This window comes from Barbus barbus, assembly GCF_936440315.1.
Source record: "Barbus barbus genome assembly, chromosome: 40".
Classification (NCBI taxonomy): domain Eukaryota; kingdom Metazoa; phylum Chordata; class Actinopteri; order Cypriniformes; family Cyprinidae; genus Barbus; species Barbus barbus.
In genome coordinates, this window is record NC_136718.1 from 10875367 (window position 1) to 10895357 (window position 19991).

A 19991-nucleotide genomic window follows, 5' to 3' on the forward strand; every position below is an offset into this window, starting at 1 on the left:
CTGCTGGTTGTGCTGAGGTCCACAGGTCCAGTGCTGCTGCCCTCTCTTGGACAGTTACAAAAGTGCATGTTTGCTCTCACGTGCGTTTACAGTCAGTATCATTTACATACAAGGTATTACTAATAAAAGCATAAATAAGTTTGTTTTTGGTTTTGTTATATTAATAATTTCTGCGATTATGTTTTATACACTCGCAAATATTGTGTCCTCTACACTGTTCCTTGCTCCTATTGTGCTTGACGGCTTCTGGTCTATGAGGAGAGGGCAGGGCCTTGAGCAGAGCTTTTCCTTGGGCATCAGGATTTGTGTGCCTGCTCCTCTTAGGATCTCCGGGAGGAATCAGGGTGCTGGAAAGGAGAAAGCTCAGGTTTTCTGGCTGTTGTATCACTGCAGCCGTGGGGTTTGTGTTTTTAGTTCAGCTTCTGCCTTCGTAATGCACACGCGTACATGCTATACCCTCCAGCTGTGGTTCCAAGGCTGCCCATGCTTGTTTGTTAGAGCCTCATGGGAGATTAGAGAGACACAAGGGACTTTCAATATGGGGGTGTACTTTCTCTATTTTTTTTTTTTTTTTCCAGTTTAATGGCAAAAGGGTGGAGGAGGGAGAAACTAAACAGATGCGAAAGAAGGAAGGGTTAAAGTAAAAATAAAAAAAAGAGATATATGAATTGTATAAGGGGGAAAAATATGAATTTCAGATGGTAGCAGCACTCTAGCTACATACGTTTGTGTACATGACATGATTTGAATCTCACTGTGTGTGTGCGGGACAGAGAAATGTTTTGACAAGGACAGTTATGAGCACTTATGAGCACAGTTAATTATTTTATCCTTCATATAGACATACAGTAGAAAGTGAGAGGGAGGTGTGTGTGTGTGTGTGCGCATTTGAGAGGGAAGGTCAGCTCTTTGAATGTAAAGATATCAATATGATAGTCCCCCTGGGATTATTAGTCCTGGACTTGATGACAGTATTGTAATAGAACATCTAAGCATTCACACTGTCTGCAAACTAATCATCTCTTCTGTTTGCTTTTACTGCCTCACTACAGCTCTCTGCTCAGAATGGGAATAAAACATTGTTACTCTGCCTCTATGATAGATATAAGATGTGTCTAATATGCAAAATGTGAGGGAAAAGGTTGATAATTTACATAAACATGTAATCAATTATAATGCAAGTTAAAATAACCAGTATCACACTTATATGAAATTTAACGTTTATTGTATTCACCAAAATTACATCACCAGTAATGGTTTCACAACTTGTCCAAACTTTACAATCAATGCTATTGAAATGAATGAATGTATGTATGTATGAATGAATGAAGACTATGATTGAAGACACACATAAGAAAAAATGTTAACACTTTAGAATAGGGAACACTTATTCACTATTAATTATGAATTTTCCCTCAATACATGTGCTTAATTACTTCTAATAAATGGCTAATATTCTAGTAATATGCATGCTAATAAGCAATAAGTTAAGAGTCCCTAAAAGTGTTACCGAAAACATTACTGATGGTGATTACTTGAGCACTTATCTTGTAAAAGGCAATAAAACTTTTAAGTAATAGCAGCTAAATTATTACTATTTTAGTAGTATATAGGCTATTACTTGTGTACATCCCCTGCAAAACTTAGTTGAAATGTCAAATTTAAATGAACAAATACATAAATTAATGAACATTTTGCATGAACTAAATTTTTTTAAAAGATTTTAACATTTAGCTAATAGCAGCTAAATAAGTACTTGTCCAAATCAAATACCCAAATGAAAATAATAAAAATAAATAAGTAATGCTTTTTAATTGTTGCTGTAATTTCTTACCTGAAAACATTTTACCATATATTAAGCACAAAGGCACTTCTGAGTGTGAATTCTATAACACTCTGAGTTTGGATTTAATCAGTCCCAAAAAATCCTAAAGTGAAGTTTAATAAGGTGTGTGTTTGTGTCAGATTGCAGAGACGTATGCATTCCTGCCCAGAGAGGCGGTGACCCGTTTCCTGATGAGCTGTGGAGAATGTCAGAAGAGGATGCACATCAGCCCCAGCGGAGCAGAGTTCAAAGGTATCGAACCACACACACACACACACAAACTAACCTGGATCACTTCAGATAAGTACGTTTTATTTACAGTAAATTTTATGGCTTTATGTATTAACTCCAAGGGCAGTTTGTGAAATCATTGACTCTAATCCAAAAAATTACAAGCTAGAAACTATTAATTCCCGTATATTTATACATATTCAAACCCATAATTCTTCATTGGATAACTCATTGTCTTTGTTAAGAAAACCCCCTCTCGTCCCTTTTGTCCCTGCCCACCCTGTAACGAGCTCCCCCCGTCGCGCCAGCCCGAAGCTAATGAAACCCCCTCTGGCCACACCTCCTCCCACACACACACACACCTCAACACCATCTGATTAGCCTGTAGTCACTGGAGTGTCCTGCTAGCCTCCCTACACACTGCAATTAGCCCAATTACAGGCCTTTTAACAAAGAAAATGCCTCTGAAACAGATTATTTCTACAGAGAGAGAGAGGGTTTGTGGGTGGAATCCATTGGGGGAGGAATTTGATTGGGAAATTTTCAGTGAGCTGAAAAAAAAGGATAAAACTCAGTTTTTTGTTGTTTTGGAGAAATTGCAATCCCAGTTAGTCTGACCCCAGCAGTGCGGGATGCCAATCAGAAGAACTGGCCTCAAAAGTCCCGCTTGCTGAGATAAACAGATAGGCAACACCTACCCGGCCTGAGCTGTCAAAGCGTTGTCAACGTTGGGCTTAGGTTGGGTGTTGCTCATAAAGAGAGCAACTAATTGGCTTCTTGCCCATGGGGGTGCACAGACCTCCCCGACTCCAGCCGGCCGTACGAAAGTTCAGTGCTGAATTATTCAGAGTAATTAATTACCGTTCACTCGCTTGTCTTTAATTGACACTCAGGCTGTGGTTGATATTGGCTCTTTTATCCACATATCTGCTGTTGCTGCCTTGCGGTTTCATGCGTCATTTATATATAGATACAGAAGAAGTGATATTAGTAGCACATGTTGAGGATGTGGTGAAATCATGCCAACACACCTTTTTCTTAACTCTTTCTCTTATCTCTGACAGATATGGCTAAATATAAGCTAATTATTGGTTTTTGTTTAGCTCAACATCCTCTTGCTTCATTCTTTGATTAAACTAATGTTAACATAAGGCACAGTTAAAGTACTTCTGTTTAACTGTAGTGTGTTTTTTTAGATTAAATTTAAAGATAATATATTGTAATAAATTTTTTAAGTTTTTAAACAGATATTTACAAAATAGTTAAAATATGTTTAAAATGGATGATATACAAGTTTCAATTACATTCAAAATTACATTGAAACATGGTGAAACATTGTAACGTTAAAGACAGTGGAAGTAATTATGAAACTACATATAAAGATGTATGAAGTCTTAAGTGGATCAAAATTCTGCATTTAATATAAATTTAAACTATAATCCATTTTCATTTAATTGTAAATAACATGCTGTTTCAAGTGTTTGAAAACATTACATTCAGTTCACACTTAATTAAATATATTTTTAAAGGATATTATTTCCATTTTAAGCACTCTTTTTAAAAGAATGCTTAAGTTTTTTCCATAATGGGTGGTGCTAACTATTAGCTTCAGTAATTCACGCTAGCTTGTTTGTGTTTTTTTTTTTTTTTTTTTTTTTTTTTTGCAGTCTCAGGTGAAAAACTTATTGAACAACTTTTTAGTCTTTTTAGCAGCCTGACAACACTGGAAATCGTCTGAAGATTATTTTTGTCTTTTATTATTAACCATTATTAACCATTATTACCATTGTTGTTTTTTTGGCTTCATTGTTGGTGATCTACATCTGGAAGGATTTTTTTTTTTTTTTTTTGTTTGTTGTGGTAAATCCATATGAAATGAGAAAATGAAATTGATCAATACACAGCAAACAGCTCATCCATTACTGCGTGTGTGTATATGTGCGTGAGATTATCAGCAGGTAATGGGTTGCTTCATGGCTCTTTTAACTCAAAACCAATAAAATCCATAAATGAGAAGGCCGTTGTATGACTAAAAATGCTTCCACATTTATGAAATCTAAAGGAAATAGTTGGGAATTCCTTATGTTTTAGACTTTCTTCAACAAAACTTAGGAGGACCATACTGTCGGTGCACTTCTGTGTGTGAGTGCACTTAAAGAAAAATTACTCACCCTCATGTCGTTCCAAACCTGTAAGACCTTCGTTCGTCTTCAGAACAGAAATCAAGATATTTTGATGAAATCTGAGAGCTTTCTGACCCTGCATAGACAGCAAGGATACTACCATGTTCAAGGCCCATAAAGGTAATAAGGACATCGTTAAAATAGTCCATGTGACATCAGTGATTCAACCGTAATTTTTATGAAGCTACAATAATTTTTTTTGTGTAAACGCACACATACTACACACACAGACACTAAACAAATCAGAAATTATTACTGTCAAAGTCAGAAGCATTATCATTATGATCTTCACACAAATATTCACAGTGGTTTTTCACACAAATCACAGCACATCGTTACAGTGGCTTTGGATGAAAATATAACAGCTGTGGGCGGAGAATGGATTTAAATATCTACACATTTCTCAATTAATGTTAATGTTATTTGCATATGTAATTATTATATATATATTTTTTATATAATTAGGCCTTTGTTTGACACTGTTAATCTGAGGCAGAAGTGTGCCAGTAGAAAACACTGGGGCAGATACTGCCCTCTAGTGACAGTTTAGAGAAATAACATTTACTGTATTCACACACTCTGTATATGAATCTCTGCTATAACAACAGAATTATTCACTTTTCCTGTTGTGATCATTATATTTGTATGGTCTAACCATTGTAAATCTCTAATGCTTTCTCAGAAAATAACCAACCAACTTCTCTGACGGCCGACCTCATAGACTACAACATGCCCCTCACGACAACCTACTTGAAACAGAAGAAACTACAGTGCATGAACAACAACGAGCAGGTACAGCAGTCTTCTCTAACATCTATACATGTTTATTGACCGACATACATTCAGCATGTAAACAGCCAAGTCTCATTTCAGTTCATCCAGATGGCGCAGAAATCATTGTAGGCATTGTGTATTACTTACAGGAGGTGTTTTACTTCAGTTTGTATTTATTTATTTTTATCAGAAGGTAAAAAATGTCACTATTCACTATTTTGTAGCCCTAATCTAGGTATTTCTGGTACTGTCAGAACGTGTTGCTTATAATATGCAGAAACATGAACTCATAGGCCACCTGTGGGTGGGGTGGGTGGATGCGAGTTTGTGTGGTATAGTATTTAGAAGGAATGACAGTTAGTTATCTTCTAATTAACAAGTGTTCTGAGCAGCTGGCTAATTAGCTGAGGTGTGAGAAAACTGTTGAAATGCCAATCTAATGAAGAAATGTGAACCGTTCTTACAGTCACGTACACCTCAGTTTGCACACACACTGAAATGTGTTCAACTTAAAGTTTGCTCTGTAGACACTTGCTCGCGATCAGCATTGTTAGGCCAAAGGCCCATTCACACCAAGAACTATAACTATAAAAATAAAGTTTTATAAATCACTCTAATTCTATGAGGAATAGTAACGTTTAGACCACAACTATAACAATAACGACACAGAGGAATGATAACATTGCAATCACAGACCTTTTTTTTGGATAAACTATTAAAACGTTGACCACAACCACAAGACAAAAGCTGTAGCTAAAAGGAACATTGATTAACGTTCTGGCAACATTCTTTGAACATATTTTTGTTTGCAGGCCAGTCACATGCTTATAATAACCAGAAAATCTGTAACATCCGTTGGTGAGGAGGACCTTACTGTACTGTAGTTATAGTTATTTATATAGTTAATGTTCTTGGTGTGAATGGATCTTAACTCAGAATTAGATATATGGAGACACCACACCAGGTTCCTAGCCCACTTAACAGACTTAACTGGTCAACCAGCTTCTCCAAAATAACCGTGGTTGACTAGCTCTGAACATGGCTGTGCTGTTCCTTCAACTAGTCTGGCACCTAACCTATACAGCACTAACCACTATAAACCAGTCTGGACCAGAATTCATACTGGTCTAGGCTGGTCTTTTCAATCTCAGCACACAGAAATATCTCTATTAACTCTATTTTCCTGTTTTTGTGTACTGAATGCAAGCCAAGACATGCCGCAGTGCGATTTCATTATTATTATTGAATCTGCCTGTGCACTGAAGTTGTTTGCTTTCTATACTGTGAAATTCTTCCAAGAGTCTCTTATATAAAATGTCCTAATATAAAAGCACATGATGCCCAGGAATCTCTGTTTTGAATCCATACCTTGTTTTCATGTATCAGTGTATTCACTCTTTTTGTGAGTGTTTGCTTTGAGAAAATTGCAGGGAGCAGACAGGAAGTGTATGTGAAACGTCCTACCGCAGTTTGGTCTCTGTGGGAGGGGCATGACAGGAGAAGTGGGCAGATGAGCTGAAAGCACAAGAGGCACTATCAATAAAAATAGGGTACAGTTCTATATCATATTACCTTTTTGAAGCATTTGAGCTACATATGCCATGTTTTTGGTTGTGATAATTATTGGATGTTTTTTTTTAGGTTAGGCTAACTATTATCTAAAATAACATTAAAATAACATAGACAGCATGAGGCTAGCTTTGAGATCACATCAAAGAATTGTCATGATTTGTTTTTAATTTAAAAAAATCTTGAATTAAAGGGAAATGCTGTATTAATGTATAAATTACTATATGTGACAACTACAATAACTAAAAAATAACATTAGTTCCAAGCTAACTTTACAGCTTCATTTAGGCTAAATTTGCATTTGAGTTTTATTTCATTTTGATATTCATTTAACGTTCATTGCCAACAAAAAAAACAACAACAACAACATCACAAATCAGGTTTTTAAAAACCATTTAGACATTTTTAGGCAAAATATAAAAAATTGAAAACGTCATTCAAAATGAATGTACATTAAAAGTTTGTGGTCAGTAAAGAAAGTTTCTTATGCTCACCAAGGCTGCATTTATTTGATCAAAAATACAGTAAATACAATATTGCGAAATATTTCTACAATTTAAAATAACGGTTTTCTATTTTAATATATTTTGAAATGTAATATATTCCTGTGATGTTAAAGCTGAATTTTTAGCAGAAATTACTCAGCATCCCATGATCCTTCAGAAATTATTCTAATATGCGAATTTGCTGCTCAGGAAACATTTCTTATTATTATCAAAAACAGTTGTGCTGCGTAATATTTCTGTGGAAACTGATACATTTTTTTTTTCACGATTCTTTGACAAATAGAAGTGCAAAAGAAAAGCATTTATTTGAAATTAAAAATTTTCTTTTACGTTTGATCAATTTAATGTTTACTGAATAAAATTAATTTCTTTTAAAAACCTTAATTCCAATAATTAGTAGTGTAAAATTAAACATTTCATTCAGTATAATAAAATTTGAAAGCATTAAGCTAGCGACGATGTTTTGAAGGTTAAGCTCCACCTTTCACCGTTAAAGGACTTATTTTGTACCCTATTTGCAGAAAGTATAAGGCAGATGAAAAAAGGCAGAGTAAGAAATAGAGACTAAGTGCTGAGATACCGAAATGGCAAAAGAAAAGAGAGAAACCGAGAATTGCACAGATAGGCAGAATAATTAACAAAGAGGCCCTCGGATGAGCATCAGAGTGAGAGCAGAGAAGCAGAGGATGTGGCGAGGAGGCTGGTCGGCTCTGCAGGACGCGTGTGTCCAGCTCAATTCAATAAAGAAGGAAATTAGCAGCATCCTTCCTGCAGGCTGCAGACTCCCAGCTCTCAGAGGGGGGAGGGGGAGGGGTGGAGGAGATTAAGGAGAGGGGGAATGTTCATTATCGTTTATGGCCTTTTTTTCCCCATGTGCTGTATCTCCTCTTCAGGAAACTCATTTCATTCTCTCTCCTCCTTTAGCTCTCTTTCTCCCTCCCACTTTCTCTCTCTGGGGAAAGGTGTGAGATTCTCAAATATTCTAGCAAATTAGGCCTACTGTAGTCACATAGAAAACAGATGATAGATTTTATTCCATCAAATGGATAATCGATGTTTTCTTTGTGATAGTTAGCTTTCAGCTGCTGTATTTGTAAGTGTTAAATGTATTTTGTCCATTGTCGCACTGAAAAATTAGCAGTGTCTCTACTAAATTTAATATGGCAGAGGTGGCATGTCTAGCAGTGTGAGTGAATATGAATGTGTAGTTTGTTCTTATAAAAGCTGTATTGTGCCATGTTGTCTGTAGGTGGCAGATTCACCAAGCAATTCATTCTGCTAACTAACAATCCAACTAGCTGAACAAAGTTGCTTTGTAATCTATTGGTGGTTTATTCCAGATACGCTACGACAGTCAGTGAAAACAGGTGAAAAATTAATTTAAAAGCCTCAAGGACATTTCTGTTACAGTGACAGATTATTTTATTCCACTGTGTGCTGCTTTTGATTTCTTAGAATTTTATTTTAATGTCTCTTTAATGGCAATGATTATTAAGTGTGCATTTGTCTTCTAAAATACATTACAATAATAGTTAACAACCACACAGTGTGTAAACTGGCTTAAAAGATAATGACTCACATTGTTGTCTTGCATCGCTGTTGTTGATCTATTTCCTAAAGTCGGTCTAAATATAACACAGACTTTTGCTTCAAAACACTGGTATGTACAGTTTGCATTATGAGCCAGAATTGTATTTTCCGATTCCTTTGAATGTATGTGCTTCTCCTGAGGGCTCCATTAGTGACTCATAAATCAAAGTGTGTGTATGTGTATGTTCATGCACTTAGATGTTCACTGGGTAATTGAGGACCATATCAGGATGGAGACTTTACTGTATTGATGTATCTGAATAGAAAAAAACTAGGCTGACTCTTAGCTGTGTTCCTTGCTTTTGCTTATTTCTACCATAGCAGTCTTCAGTATGCTGAGACAGTGTGCACCTGAGAAAAGATAATGCCAACCCATCAGAGGACCTCAGAGGATGCCAAAGCTCAGACAATATACAGAATTACCAAATTTTGCCATAAGTTAAATATATTAAGGTTCTGCAATATATAAATATATTGTGGAAACTTAAATTCCTGTAGAGCTGCTTTGCAACGATTTGTGTCGTAAAAAGCGCTATACAAATAAACTTGAATTGAATATGGTCCAAATCTACAATTATTTTGCTGCTTTTTAAAATAAAAAGGTGATATGGTCTTGCTTTAGCAAACAGGTTGTTTTATATGAATATGGATTTCTAGAACAAATGTTGCATTTACAGTCGATGAAGATGGAGGCAGAAAGCGAGAGGGGAGGGGAGGGGACGTAAAGTGGTTTTGGTGATTCTGTACCTCACTGTACAGTACTTATAGCAGGGGCGTGACGTCAGCGCCCCGGCCCCGCCTCCGTCTTCAGGGCTGAAGGCTCTCGCGACCGCAGTAATATTGTTGCAATATTAAACGGATAGAGAGTGGAGAGGAGAGGGGCTTTGCAACGAGGGGGAATAGAAGAATATTAAAAACAAATTGCGTCCACCAGTGAAGGTAAGGATTCAATTAGGCTTTCATGAATTCATTATCAGGTTATTATAGATTTCCCCTCTGCAGAAAACGGCGTTTTAAGACTAGTGCTGCAAGGTCGTTATGTTTATTTATTATTCCAGGTAGGAGTTATGACATGTGTTCGTTTAAAGTTGAACAGTTAAAACGACATTGCCGTGGTTTACCGTGGCGTTTAACCTGTACAAACACGCGACGCGTTTGCCGGTCAAGTTGAACAGTATATTGTTGACAGAATGAAGTGTTATTTTAACGTATTTAGTGCGTCGCGATCGCGAAACCTTGGCAACAGGATAGCGTCCATTTAGATTATCATTAGCATTTCTTTCTGAAGTATTTTAGTCGTGGGTGTCATATGTTGATAAATATGCGCTTTACACGCTTGATGTATTATTGATAATGCATGCATGCTGACAGCAGTGTGTTATTACTTTTTTGTTTGGTTAGTTTGTTCGTTTTATTTATTAGCACCGCGAGTATAAACACAACAAAGCAGAAATATGTGCAGGACTGTCAATTGGGTTTAACTTTACTTGAGGTCCTCTGCTTGCTAATAACATATGTCATGTATGTAAGATCTATATGAAGAAAAAACGTACCTGCAAATAACATCAGAAATAAACAATAGAAACGTGTAGCCTAGGTGTGTGTGAGACCTACATGTTGATTAATCAGTGTGGCCCTCAATCTGTGTTTGAACTTGATTATAGATCATGATATTATTCTAGTATATGAAAATATAAATTAGAGAGTTGATGATACAGTATGACAATGGGCGATGCAGGGCATCAGAGTCTCTATATACATTATATGAATGGGTTTGGGCATTTAACTTGATGGATTATGTGGAGAAATGCATGACTGAAGTACATCAAAGATAGTAGAGTAGTCACATTGTGCTTATACAATATATACTGTCGTAGCTGGATATTTTTAAACCATTTAAACTATTTTTATTTAATAACTATATTTTTAAAAACGTGTCCAGTATGTGCTTTGAAACGTTTTGTTCTTGGTTTTTATCCAGATCTGGCAAAGCTGTTTCTGCAGGCTGTCGTTTCCGTACATTGCATGAAGGCCTGAAATCAGAGAACAGCATACTAACTTACAAATCTCACAAAGTGCCTTTTGTATCATTAAGATAAATAAATTTCAGAGATTGCTGCCTTTGCTTTCATAGTGCTAGGGTTCGACTGTTTGCACTGCCGCTTGTTCTTGGCCCACTGCCGATGCGATGACACTTAGCTTCCAGTCAGCTTAAAAGTCAAAATAAACGGTATTTATTTCTTTAATAAACATTCACATCCTATTGTGGACAATTCACATGCACATAGACAGAAAAAATATATATTATTGCAAAAAAAAAGTTCAGCTTGCTCAGCCTTGGCTGTAATTTTGTGTGAATGATGTTTTGTGCAATTAATAGACAGCTCAGCAGTTATTCCACTCGTTTCTGTCTCTTCTGCTCTTCTGTGCCTCTGGCAGGTGGTTTTGTAGACTGATGTGGGCGTCTAAGAACCGAAGCAATGTGACACTGAGTCAAATGCCAAAATTCACATTTATTCCTCCATCTATTTAACATTTTCTAATCCTTATCCTGTGACTCTTTGCTCCGCTTCTTTTTAAACATATCACTGGATTTTTAGCAATGACACACTACCCCATTTTTTCTATATATACAGAGTCGCACATTTCACAGGGCTATTTAAATGTCTCTTTCTGGTTTTAAGTTTAATAGCTATGCAAATTAAGAGCAGAGATGGTTGGCGAAGGGTTAAAGGCTTTAAAACTTCCTTTATCATCCTCTGCCTTCTGCCAGAGCTTCACAAGGCTAAAGCCTACCAAAATAAAATCACTTTTTCTGATCCCCACGTCAGCCTGTCCAGCAGAAGGGAAGCTCCATGAGCCATAATCCCTCCCTAAAGCCAAGCTGTTCGGGCCCGAGGATCTCCCTCACTTCTTCTCTACCTCCCCCTCGTGCACTAGCCATTTAAATAGTCAAACTCATCCCTCTCCCATCCCTTTTTTTCATTCCCTTCCGCTTGCGCTCCCTGTTTCTCTCCCCCTCTGTGCTTTCTCAGCTCTGGTTCTCTGAATCTATTGTTCTTTGTATTGTCCCTGTGGTATTCCTATGACTGTCTCTTTGCTCCTTAGTTCTCTGAGAGGGTCTGTACCATCCTCTGCTTTTCTCCAGCCATTACAAGACGCATCAAAATTCCCATCTGGAGCCTTGAGATGTGTCTCTTTCTCAGCGCCACTGTTTCAGTGTCCCATGAGTCTGTACGGCCACTTGTTCCTACATCACTGCAGATGGGACATGCTGTATCTTAAAGTCAACATGAAATTAAAATTGACACTATTATAAGCAAATGTTTGTCTTTGTAATTGCTAAACCACCATGTCACCAACCCCTCTTTTTTTTCATGTCTGAAATACACTGCTGTTCAAACGTTTGGTGTCAGTAATAATAATAAAAAAAAAAAAAAATATATATATATATATATATATGAAGTGAAGTGAAGTGACATTCAGCCAAGTATGGTGACCCATACTCGGAATTCGTGCTCTGCATTTAACCCATCCAACGTGCACACACACAGCAGTGATATATATATATATATATATATATATATATATATATTAATACTTTTATCCAGAAAGGATGCATTAAATTGTTCAAAAGTGACAGTTAATATGTTTATAATGTTACAAATGATATTTATTTCAAATAAATGCTATTCGTTTGGACTTTCTTTTCATCAAAGGAGCCTGAAAAAAAAATCATGGTTTACACAAAAATGTTAAGCAGCAAAAACAGTTTTCAACATTGATAACATTAAGAAATGTTTCTTGAACATCAGATCAGCATATCAGAATGATTTCTGAAGGATCATGTGTATAATATTTTAAATTGGGATAATATTATTACAATATATTCTTATAATTACTGTTTTTCATCAAATAAATGCAACCTTTGGTGAGAGACTCCTTTCAAAAACATAAAAAAAAGTAACTTACCCCAAACTTTTGAATATAGTAGTGACAGTTTTTCACTCTCCTGATGGACAAATCTGTCCTGTCCTGTCCTAATTTTTAGTTTTTTGGAAAATCCTGTTTTACAAATGTCACATTTCAGGAATAAGATTGGTTGCAAATGACGTTGCATGTCGTTTCTTAATATTTTCTCCAGGCTGTTTTTGATTTGTCTTAGCTTTATGATAGCCCAAATAGCCGCAGCTGCTTTGAGCTTAATTATTTCTGAGCGTCTCTGTGCCACTGAGCAATCTATTGTCATTACCTCCAAGTGCCCAAACGCAGTATGTTTTAGTTTGGAATGTTATTGTTGTTCTTTTACAGCCCATGTGAGCATCATGCTAACCAATTAGATGCTCTCCTGATGATGGGTCCCCCACCATGTAATTTCCTGTCTTTTCACGGCTCGTTTCCTCTTGGGCAACATGTGCTTAGACCTGAGGGGGGAATCTAGGATGTGACATACAGGCTCCCCAGTGTCCTTTCTGCTGTTCTGCACTTTTCTGGTGCTTCACTGTATGTAAGACTCATCCAGCAGAACGTCAAGCCTCCCTGCAGAGCTGTCTGTACTTTACTGTTACTTACCTGAAGTGTAAAAGTGGACCTGTCCTTCATGCGTTGCTACACTGTTGACAATAGACAGTGGACATTTTGTCTGCAAAATTTCACTGAGATTTCCTCAATCTGGCCGCACCTTTATTCTGACGGTGTTTCCTGCACTGCTGAATCTACCGCACCACAGCTCTAGAAATGATGCTTTAGTTGAGTTTTAAGCTTGCAGTCTGAATTGAATGTGATGAGAATGCAATTTCTCTATACTGGAAATTGTTGTGTTCATGCAGTGTGTATGCAGCAAAGAACATATGATGTGACCAGCATAATCCAGTTTGAGGACAAATGACTTTCATGAGCTGGTCCTTTTTAATGAATCGGTCAAAGCGACGCACAGATGAATCACAGACGAACTCATCAGTCTAAAACCGCTTAAAGGATTAGTTCACTTTTAAAAAAACTTTTGCTGATAATTTACTCACCCCCATGTCATCCAAGATGTCCATGTCTTTCTTTCTTCAGTCGAAAAGAAATTAAGGTTTTTGATGAAAACATTTCTCCATAAAATGGACTTCATTGGGACCCAAACGGTTCAAGGTCCAAATGACAGTTTCAGTGCAGCTTCAAAGGGCTTTAAACGATACCAGACGATGAATAAGGGTGTTATCTAGAGAAACGATCGGTCATTTCAAAAATAAATAAAAAAGTTTAAGTTTTATAGGCACAAATGCTCGCCTTGCTCTGTTCTGTGATGCGCGTTCATGACGTCACGTAATACGCAATTACGTGAAAAGGTCACGGTTGACTTAGGCGGAAGTACAGAGTCAGTGTTTACAAATGTGCGGAAGGAGGACCATATACACATATTCAAATGTCTTTGTGTCAGTTTATCATTTAAAATGCCCATTTCGTGTGCGTATCCTGGGTGTTTTAATATTAAAAAGCCTACTGACTCGGTACTTCCGCCTACCTCAACCGTGACCTTTTCACGTAATTGCGTATTACGTGACGTCACGAACGCGCATCACAGAACAGAGCAAGGTGAGCATTTGTGCCTATAAAACTTAAACTTTTTTATGACCGATCGTTTCGCTAGATAAGACCCTTATTCATCGTCTGGTATCGTTTAAAGCCCTTTGAAGCTGCACTGAAACTGTCATTTGGACCTTGAACCGTTTGGGTCCCAATGAAGTCCATTTTATGGAGAAATGTTTTCATCAAAAACCTTAATTTCTTTTCGACTGAAGAAAGAAAGACATGGACATCTTGGATGACATGGGGGTGAGTAAATTATCAGCAAAAGTTTTTTTTAAAAGTGAACTAATCCTTTAATCGCTTGGTGAATCAGTCTGAACAGTTACCAAATTAACATCTGACTCACTCAACTGAAACCAAGTCATTATTCTTGATCATATCTAACTTAATATATTTTGTAGCAGCTGCTTGAAATTTGTGAGACTTCTTTAAATGTTATTTTAGTATTATGTACTATTACATTTTTTTTTTTTGTTTTGATTTAATCATTTAATTTGCTTTTGTCATTTTTGTAAGTTTTTTTTTTTTTTTTTAGCTTTAGGCTAATTGAAGTTATTTTGCTTAAAGTATTCTTTATTGCCAAGACAACATTTTAAATTTAAGTTTTTTAGTTTACATTTTTCATTTCATATTTATATTTTATTTTATTTCAGCTAAATTAACCAAAAATACTTTTGATACTTTTAGTTTTAGTTAAGTATAACAACACTGAATTAATGACTTGTATAACAATGTGTAGTTAAAAATACACATAGGAAAAGTTGGTGACACTTTAGAATAGGGAACACTTATTCACTATTAAAAGCGACTTTTCCCTCAATAAATCCCTAATTTGCTGCTTATTAATAGTAAGGTAGTTGTTAAGTTTAGGTATTGGGTAGAATTAGGGATGTAGAATAAGGCATTAATATGTGCTTAATTAGTACTAATAAACTAATATTCTAGTAGCATGCATGCTAATAAGCAACTAGTTAAGAGACCCTAAAATAGTGTTCCCGAAAAGTTTAGTAAAAGTGTGTTGTTGTATTGTTCAGTGGTACTTTAAAATGTTTTTTGTTTGAAATATACAGTATATTTATGCATAAAAAAACAAAGTATAGTACAGTTGTCTATAATATAGTTATGGTGATATTTGGTAATTTCTTCAGAAGTGCTAATAAATATTAATGGAATTGTTTAGTGAAGTTAGAATCGTAATCAAAATTGTAAAATTCCTTGCGATTCGCATTTCTTATCAGCAGTGCTGGTCTTTTCAGCAAATGTTTCTGGGATTTTAATCTGTACTTTATTTGTGGGATCGTTTGTGGAGCAGGGAAAGGGGTTAATCGTGGAGATAGATTTGTGACTGACTGGATTAGAGGAGAATAGCAGTAGTGGGACCTACAGTAATCCATGTGTCATGAGGCTTTGTGAGTCATCTGCTCTTGAATTCTGTTGGGTTGCTGCTTGCTCCCTACAAATCAGCATGTGAAATGGGAAATCCTGATCATCGTCCCTTTTTCTTTCAGTTTCAGTCCACTATTGCTTAATCTGAACGAGTTGGTCTTCCTGTTGCAGTCTCCAAAAGCAAACTACACGTGTTGAGCCTTGTGAACCTGACAGACTAAATTGATCATGCTCCTTTTGTTCATGATTCCAGAAAGGCTATAGCACACTGCAGACAGAGATGACGGGATCAGTAGCAGAGGTCGTTTAGAGACAATAGTAGTCGGCTGCAGAAGCCGCATTGTAAGACATCAATTGGTCAGTGCATGCATGCAGAAAGGGCTGAGATCAGTTGCAGAGGTCACAAACTGCACGGCTATGCCAGTCATCTCTGCTGACCTGGATAAAGCCATTGCTCCATGGTGTGTCTTACAGGAAGTGAGGTCATCTCAGATATCAGCGTTCTTCGAGTAGCATTTTCTTGCAGCGTAATCTGGTTTATATATACTCCACCATTTCTATACGGTCCTGATGGTCAGTTTAACAGTGCGAGAGGACATCAGGACATCTGTGTGAGTAAGTTTTTATTCCACTTTAAACAAACAGGCCTGTGATTCTATGTGCTGTTCCTCGACCGATATTTTCCAGCCATAAAAGATGATAAAACAAGCCTTTTATTGTCAACATTTGTCAAGAAATGACTCCCTTTAAATTTCCAGCAGGGCTGCATGTCTCACAGAGAAAAACACTACTGTCAAAGGAAAAAAGAGAAAAGAGTATGTTTTTGTTTTATCTCAGCAGGAGTATGTATCAAAGGCTTATGTGCTTCACAGGAACATGAGACACTTCATTGAATAGAAAAAGTGCAGAATGTTTATTTAATGTTTCTACTGATGTTCTGCTTTAAAAAAAAAACACACTTTATCTGACTGAAATATCAGAGAAGGACTCAAAAATCTGCCCAGGAATTGCACTAGTAGAATATAATTCAATCTTTACAAAAGCAGAGATGTATACAAAAAAATAATTATTTGGCAGTGTGAAGAGAGAGACAAAAATGTCCCATGTGTTTCATTTAGCAATGCTGTGGGGAACAATCATGCCTCCTGCAGAGAGGGGGAAGAGATCACGTGTTTGATTCAGGAAGCAGAGCAGGTATAGTAACCCCCATAAGCTATTGATTTAAAGCTGCGGTTTTATCATGGATACAATGGACCACTCTGGCCATTCGGTTTTTGGGGTTTTGGCCACCATTGCAAAAGTAGTGAACTATGGCTAATTTATCCTTGCCAATGAGGCACTTGAATGTCATGTCATAGATTCAAAAATATATATATATATATTTTTTGGGGGGGGTACTCAGGGAAAAACATCTCTGCTTTTGTGAAGATTGACATAAATCCGAAGACTTGAGACGCCTGCATTGTTACATTCTATTGAACTGTCTGTTTTTGAATACATCAGCGTGTCTAATGTAAAGCTCCCCTAAGACATCTAATCGAGGTCGGGTGAACCCAACACTAGTCTAATTTTACAAGGGTTTACTATGACCAATTAGTTGACCAGTCATTCAGGCAACACATTGAATATGTGATTTTGTTTAGTTGAAAGTAATAGTTGAAAATAGTTTTGTTTTGTATGATGATGAGTCGCTTGTAACTTTAGGTTCATAGGTAATGAATCACATGTAGCTTGTGGATTGTAAATCTGTTTTTCTTTTTTTTTGGGGATCAGTAATTGTTTTTAAATTATTATTTAAAAGATATTTAACTATACTTTTATTCAGCGAAGATTCATTAGATTGATTGAAGTGACAGCATAGTCATTTATAATATTACAGATGTTTTCAAAATTAATACTATTCTTTTGAAACAGACCTAAACTTTTGAATAAATTCTGCATGCTAAATTTCATGCATGTTTTATTAAACATCGAGCGCAAACATAGAGCAATCTGCTTATTCTCACAAAGTCCAATTTCAGAGCAGCTAAAGTTATAATCTGAACATTTCTAGGAGAGATAAAATAGATTTTTGTGCAGTTGTATGCAAACTTAAAGGCTGACAGTTGACTGAGCAACCACAGGATGCAGATTTGATGAGCAGCTTCAAGTGGTCATTGTGAATGCAGGTGCCATTATATCCATGCTGGTCACCAGGCACAACAATACTGTTTTTCTACTGTTACAAGCACAAAAGCTTGTGTGGTGTCCTCAAAAAAGTGGCCTTGATCTAGAAACTAGGTTCACTTTTTGTATACACATCAGCTTGAAGTCTGGAACTTAGTGTGAAAAACGTTATATTCCTTTCATGATGGCCGTAACACCATGGAGTTCATGGATATTCATGTCTTGCCAGTTACATTGATTTGTTAAGAAATGTGATTTTTTTTTTTTTTTTTTTTAACAGAAGATCTTTCAAGCAATTGAAAGGCTTGTGTGCAGATAAAGTGGACCTTTAGGTGAAAGGTCCTTCTATGTTGTGGTATAACATAAAGAGAACCGTTTTTCATGGAATTTTTAGTTGTTGTCCTTTCTAAGAAACTTTTAATAGGGTATATTAGCTATTTCAGATTGACTTGATGTTGTCATGTTTGTAACCGAATGGGTGTGAGCAACAGCTGGATTGGCACAGCTATAGTTGGAAGATATGTGAACTGAATTTAATTTTGAGAGTTTTTCATAATCCCAATGACTTTGTACTGATGTCTGTGCTTACGTTCATGGTTAATTAATCTTAAATGCCTACTGATTAATGTTCACATCATTCAGTGAAATATTGTTTGCTTGTTATGATGTAACTGTGAGTGGGTAGTTAAAATGTTTACATGATGACCTTTTTCAATATTAAGTTTTTTAAATCTTTAAAAATTTGAAATGGTTAAAATGCACTCACCTAAAGGATTATTAGGAACACCATACTAATACTGTGTTTGACCCCCTTTCGCCTTCAGAACTGCCTTAATTCTACGTGGCATTGATTCAACAAGGTGCTGAAAGCATTCTTTAGAAATGTTGGCCCATATTGATAGGATAGCATCTTGCAGTTGATGGAGATTTGTGGGATGCACATCCAGGGCACGAAGCTCCCGTTCCACCACATCCCAAAGATGCTCTATTGGGTTGAGATCTGGTGACTGTGGGGGCCATTTTAGTACAGTGAACTCATTGTCATGTTCAAGAAACCAATTTGAAATGATTCGAGCTTTGTGACATGGTGCATTATCCTGCTGGAAGTAGCCATCAGAGGATGGGTACATGGTGGTCATAAAGGGATGGACATGGTGAGAAACAATGCTCAGGTAGGCCATGGCATTTAAACGATGCCCAATTGGCACTAAGGGGCCTAAAGTGTGCCAAGAAAACATCCCCCACACCATTACACCACCACCACCAGCCTGCACAGTGGTAACAAGGCATGATGGATCCATGTTCTCATTCTGTTTACGCCAAATTCTGACTCTACCATCTGAATGTCTCAACAGAAATCGAGACTCATCAGACCAGGCAACATTTTTCCAGTCTTCAACCGTCCAATTTTGGTGAGCTCGTGCAAATTGTAGCCTCTTTTTCCTATTTGTAGTGGAGATGAGTGGTACCCGGTGGGGTCTTCTGCTGTTGTAGCCCATCCGCCTCAAGGTTGTGCGTGTTGTGGCTTCACAAATGCTTTGCTGCATACCTCGGTTGTAACGAGTGGTTATTTCAGTCAAAGTTGCTCTTCTATCAGCTTGAATCAGTCGGCCCATTCTCCTCTGACCTCTAGCATCAACAAGGCATTTTCGCCCACAGGACTGCCGCATACTGGATGTTTTTCCCTTTTCACACCATTCTTTGTAAACCCTAGAAATGGTTGTGCGTGAAAATCCCAGTAACTGAGCAGATTGTGAAATACTCAGACCAGCCCGTCTGGCACCAACAACCATGCCACGCTCAAAATTGCTTAAATCACCTTTCTTTCCCATTCCGACATTCAGTTTGGAGTTCAGGAGATTGTCTTGACCAGGACCACACCCCTAAATGCATTGAAGCAACTGCCATGTAATTGGTTGATTAGATAATTGCATTAATGAGAAATTGAACAGGTGTTCCTAATAATCCTTTAGGTGAGTGTATATGTAAGTATATGGGAAAATGTTATATTTTTAGATACTTTTTAAACTTATTTTGTATGTAGTCTTTGATAACAAATTTAAATATGTATAAAATATACACTATTCTACTATACATTTATTAATACTAAAATATATATATATATATATATATATATATATATATATATATATATATATATATATATATATATATATATATATATAT

The 19991-nt window shown here is 36.6% G+C and overlaps 1 protein-coding gene across 3 annotated transcripts in view; it reads left to right on the forward strand.

Moving 5' to 3' along the window:
- The window catches only part of LOC306859926 (nucleolar protein 4-like), a gene marked incomplete at its 5' end in the record, with an annotated part of 102576 nt that overhangs the window by 19598 nt on the left and 62987 nt on the right, over positions 1–19991 (forward strand). The window contains 2 exons of one of the 3 annotated variants that reach the window (XM_079401341.1): positions 1966–2077; positions 4922–5031. In XM_079401341.1, coding sequence (XP_079257467.1) covers positions 1966–2077; positions 4922–5031 — 222 coding nt within the window. Of the gene's footprint in view, positions 1–1965; positions 2078–4921; positions 5032–6502; positions 6564–9428; positions 9618–19991 lie in introns of those variants that run through there. The other 2 variants (XM_079401343.1, XM_079401342.1) reach the window with 2 other exon arrangements.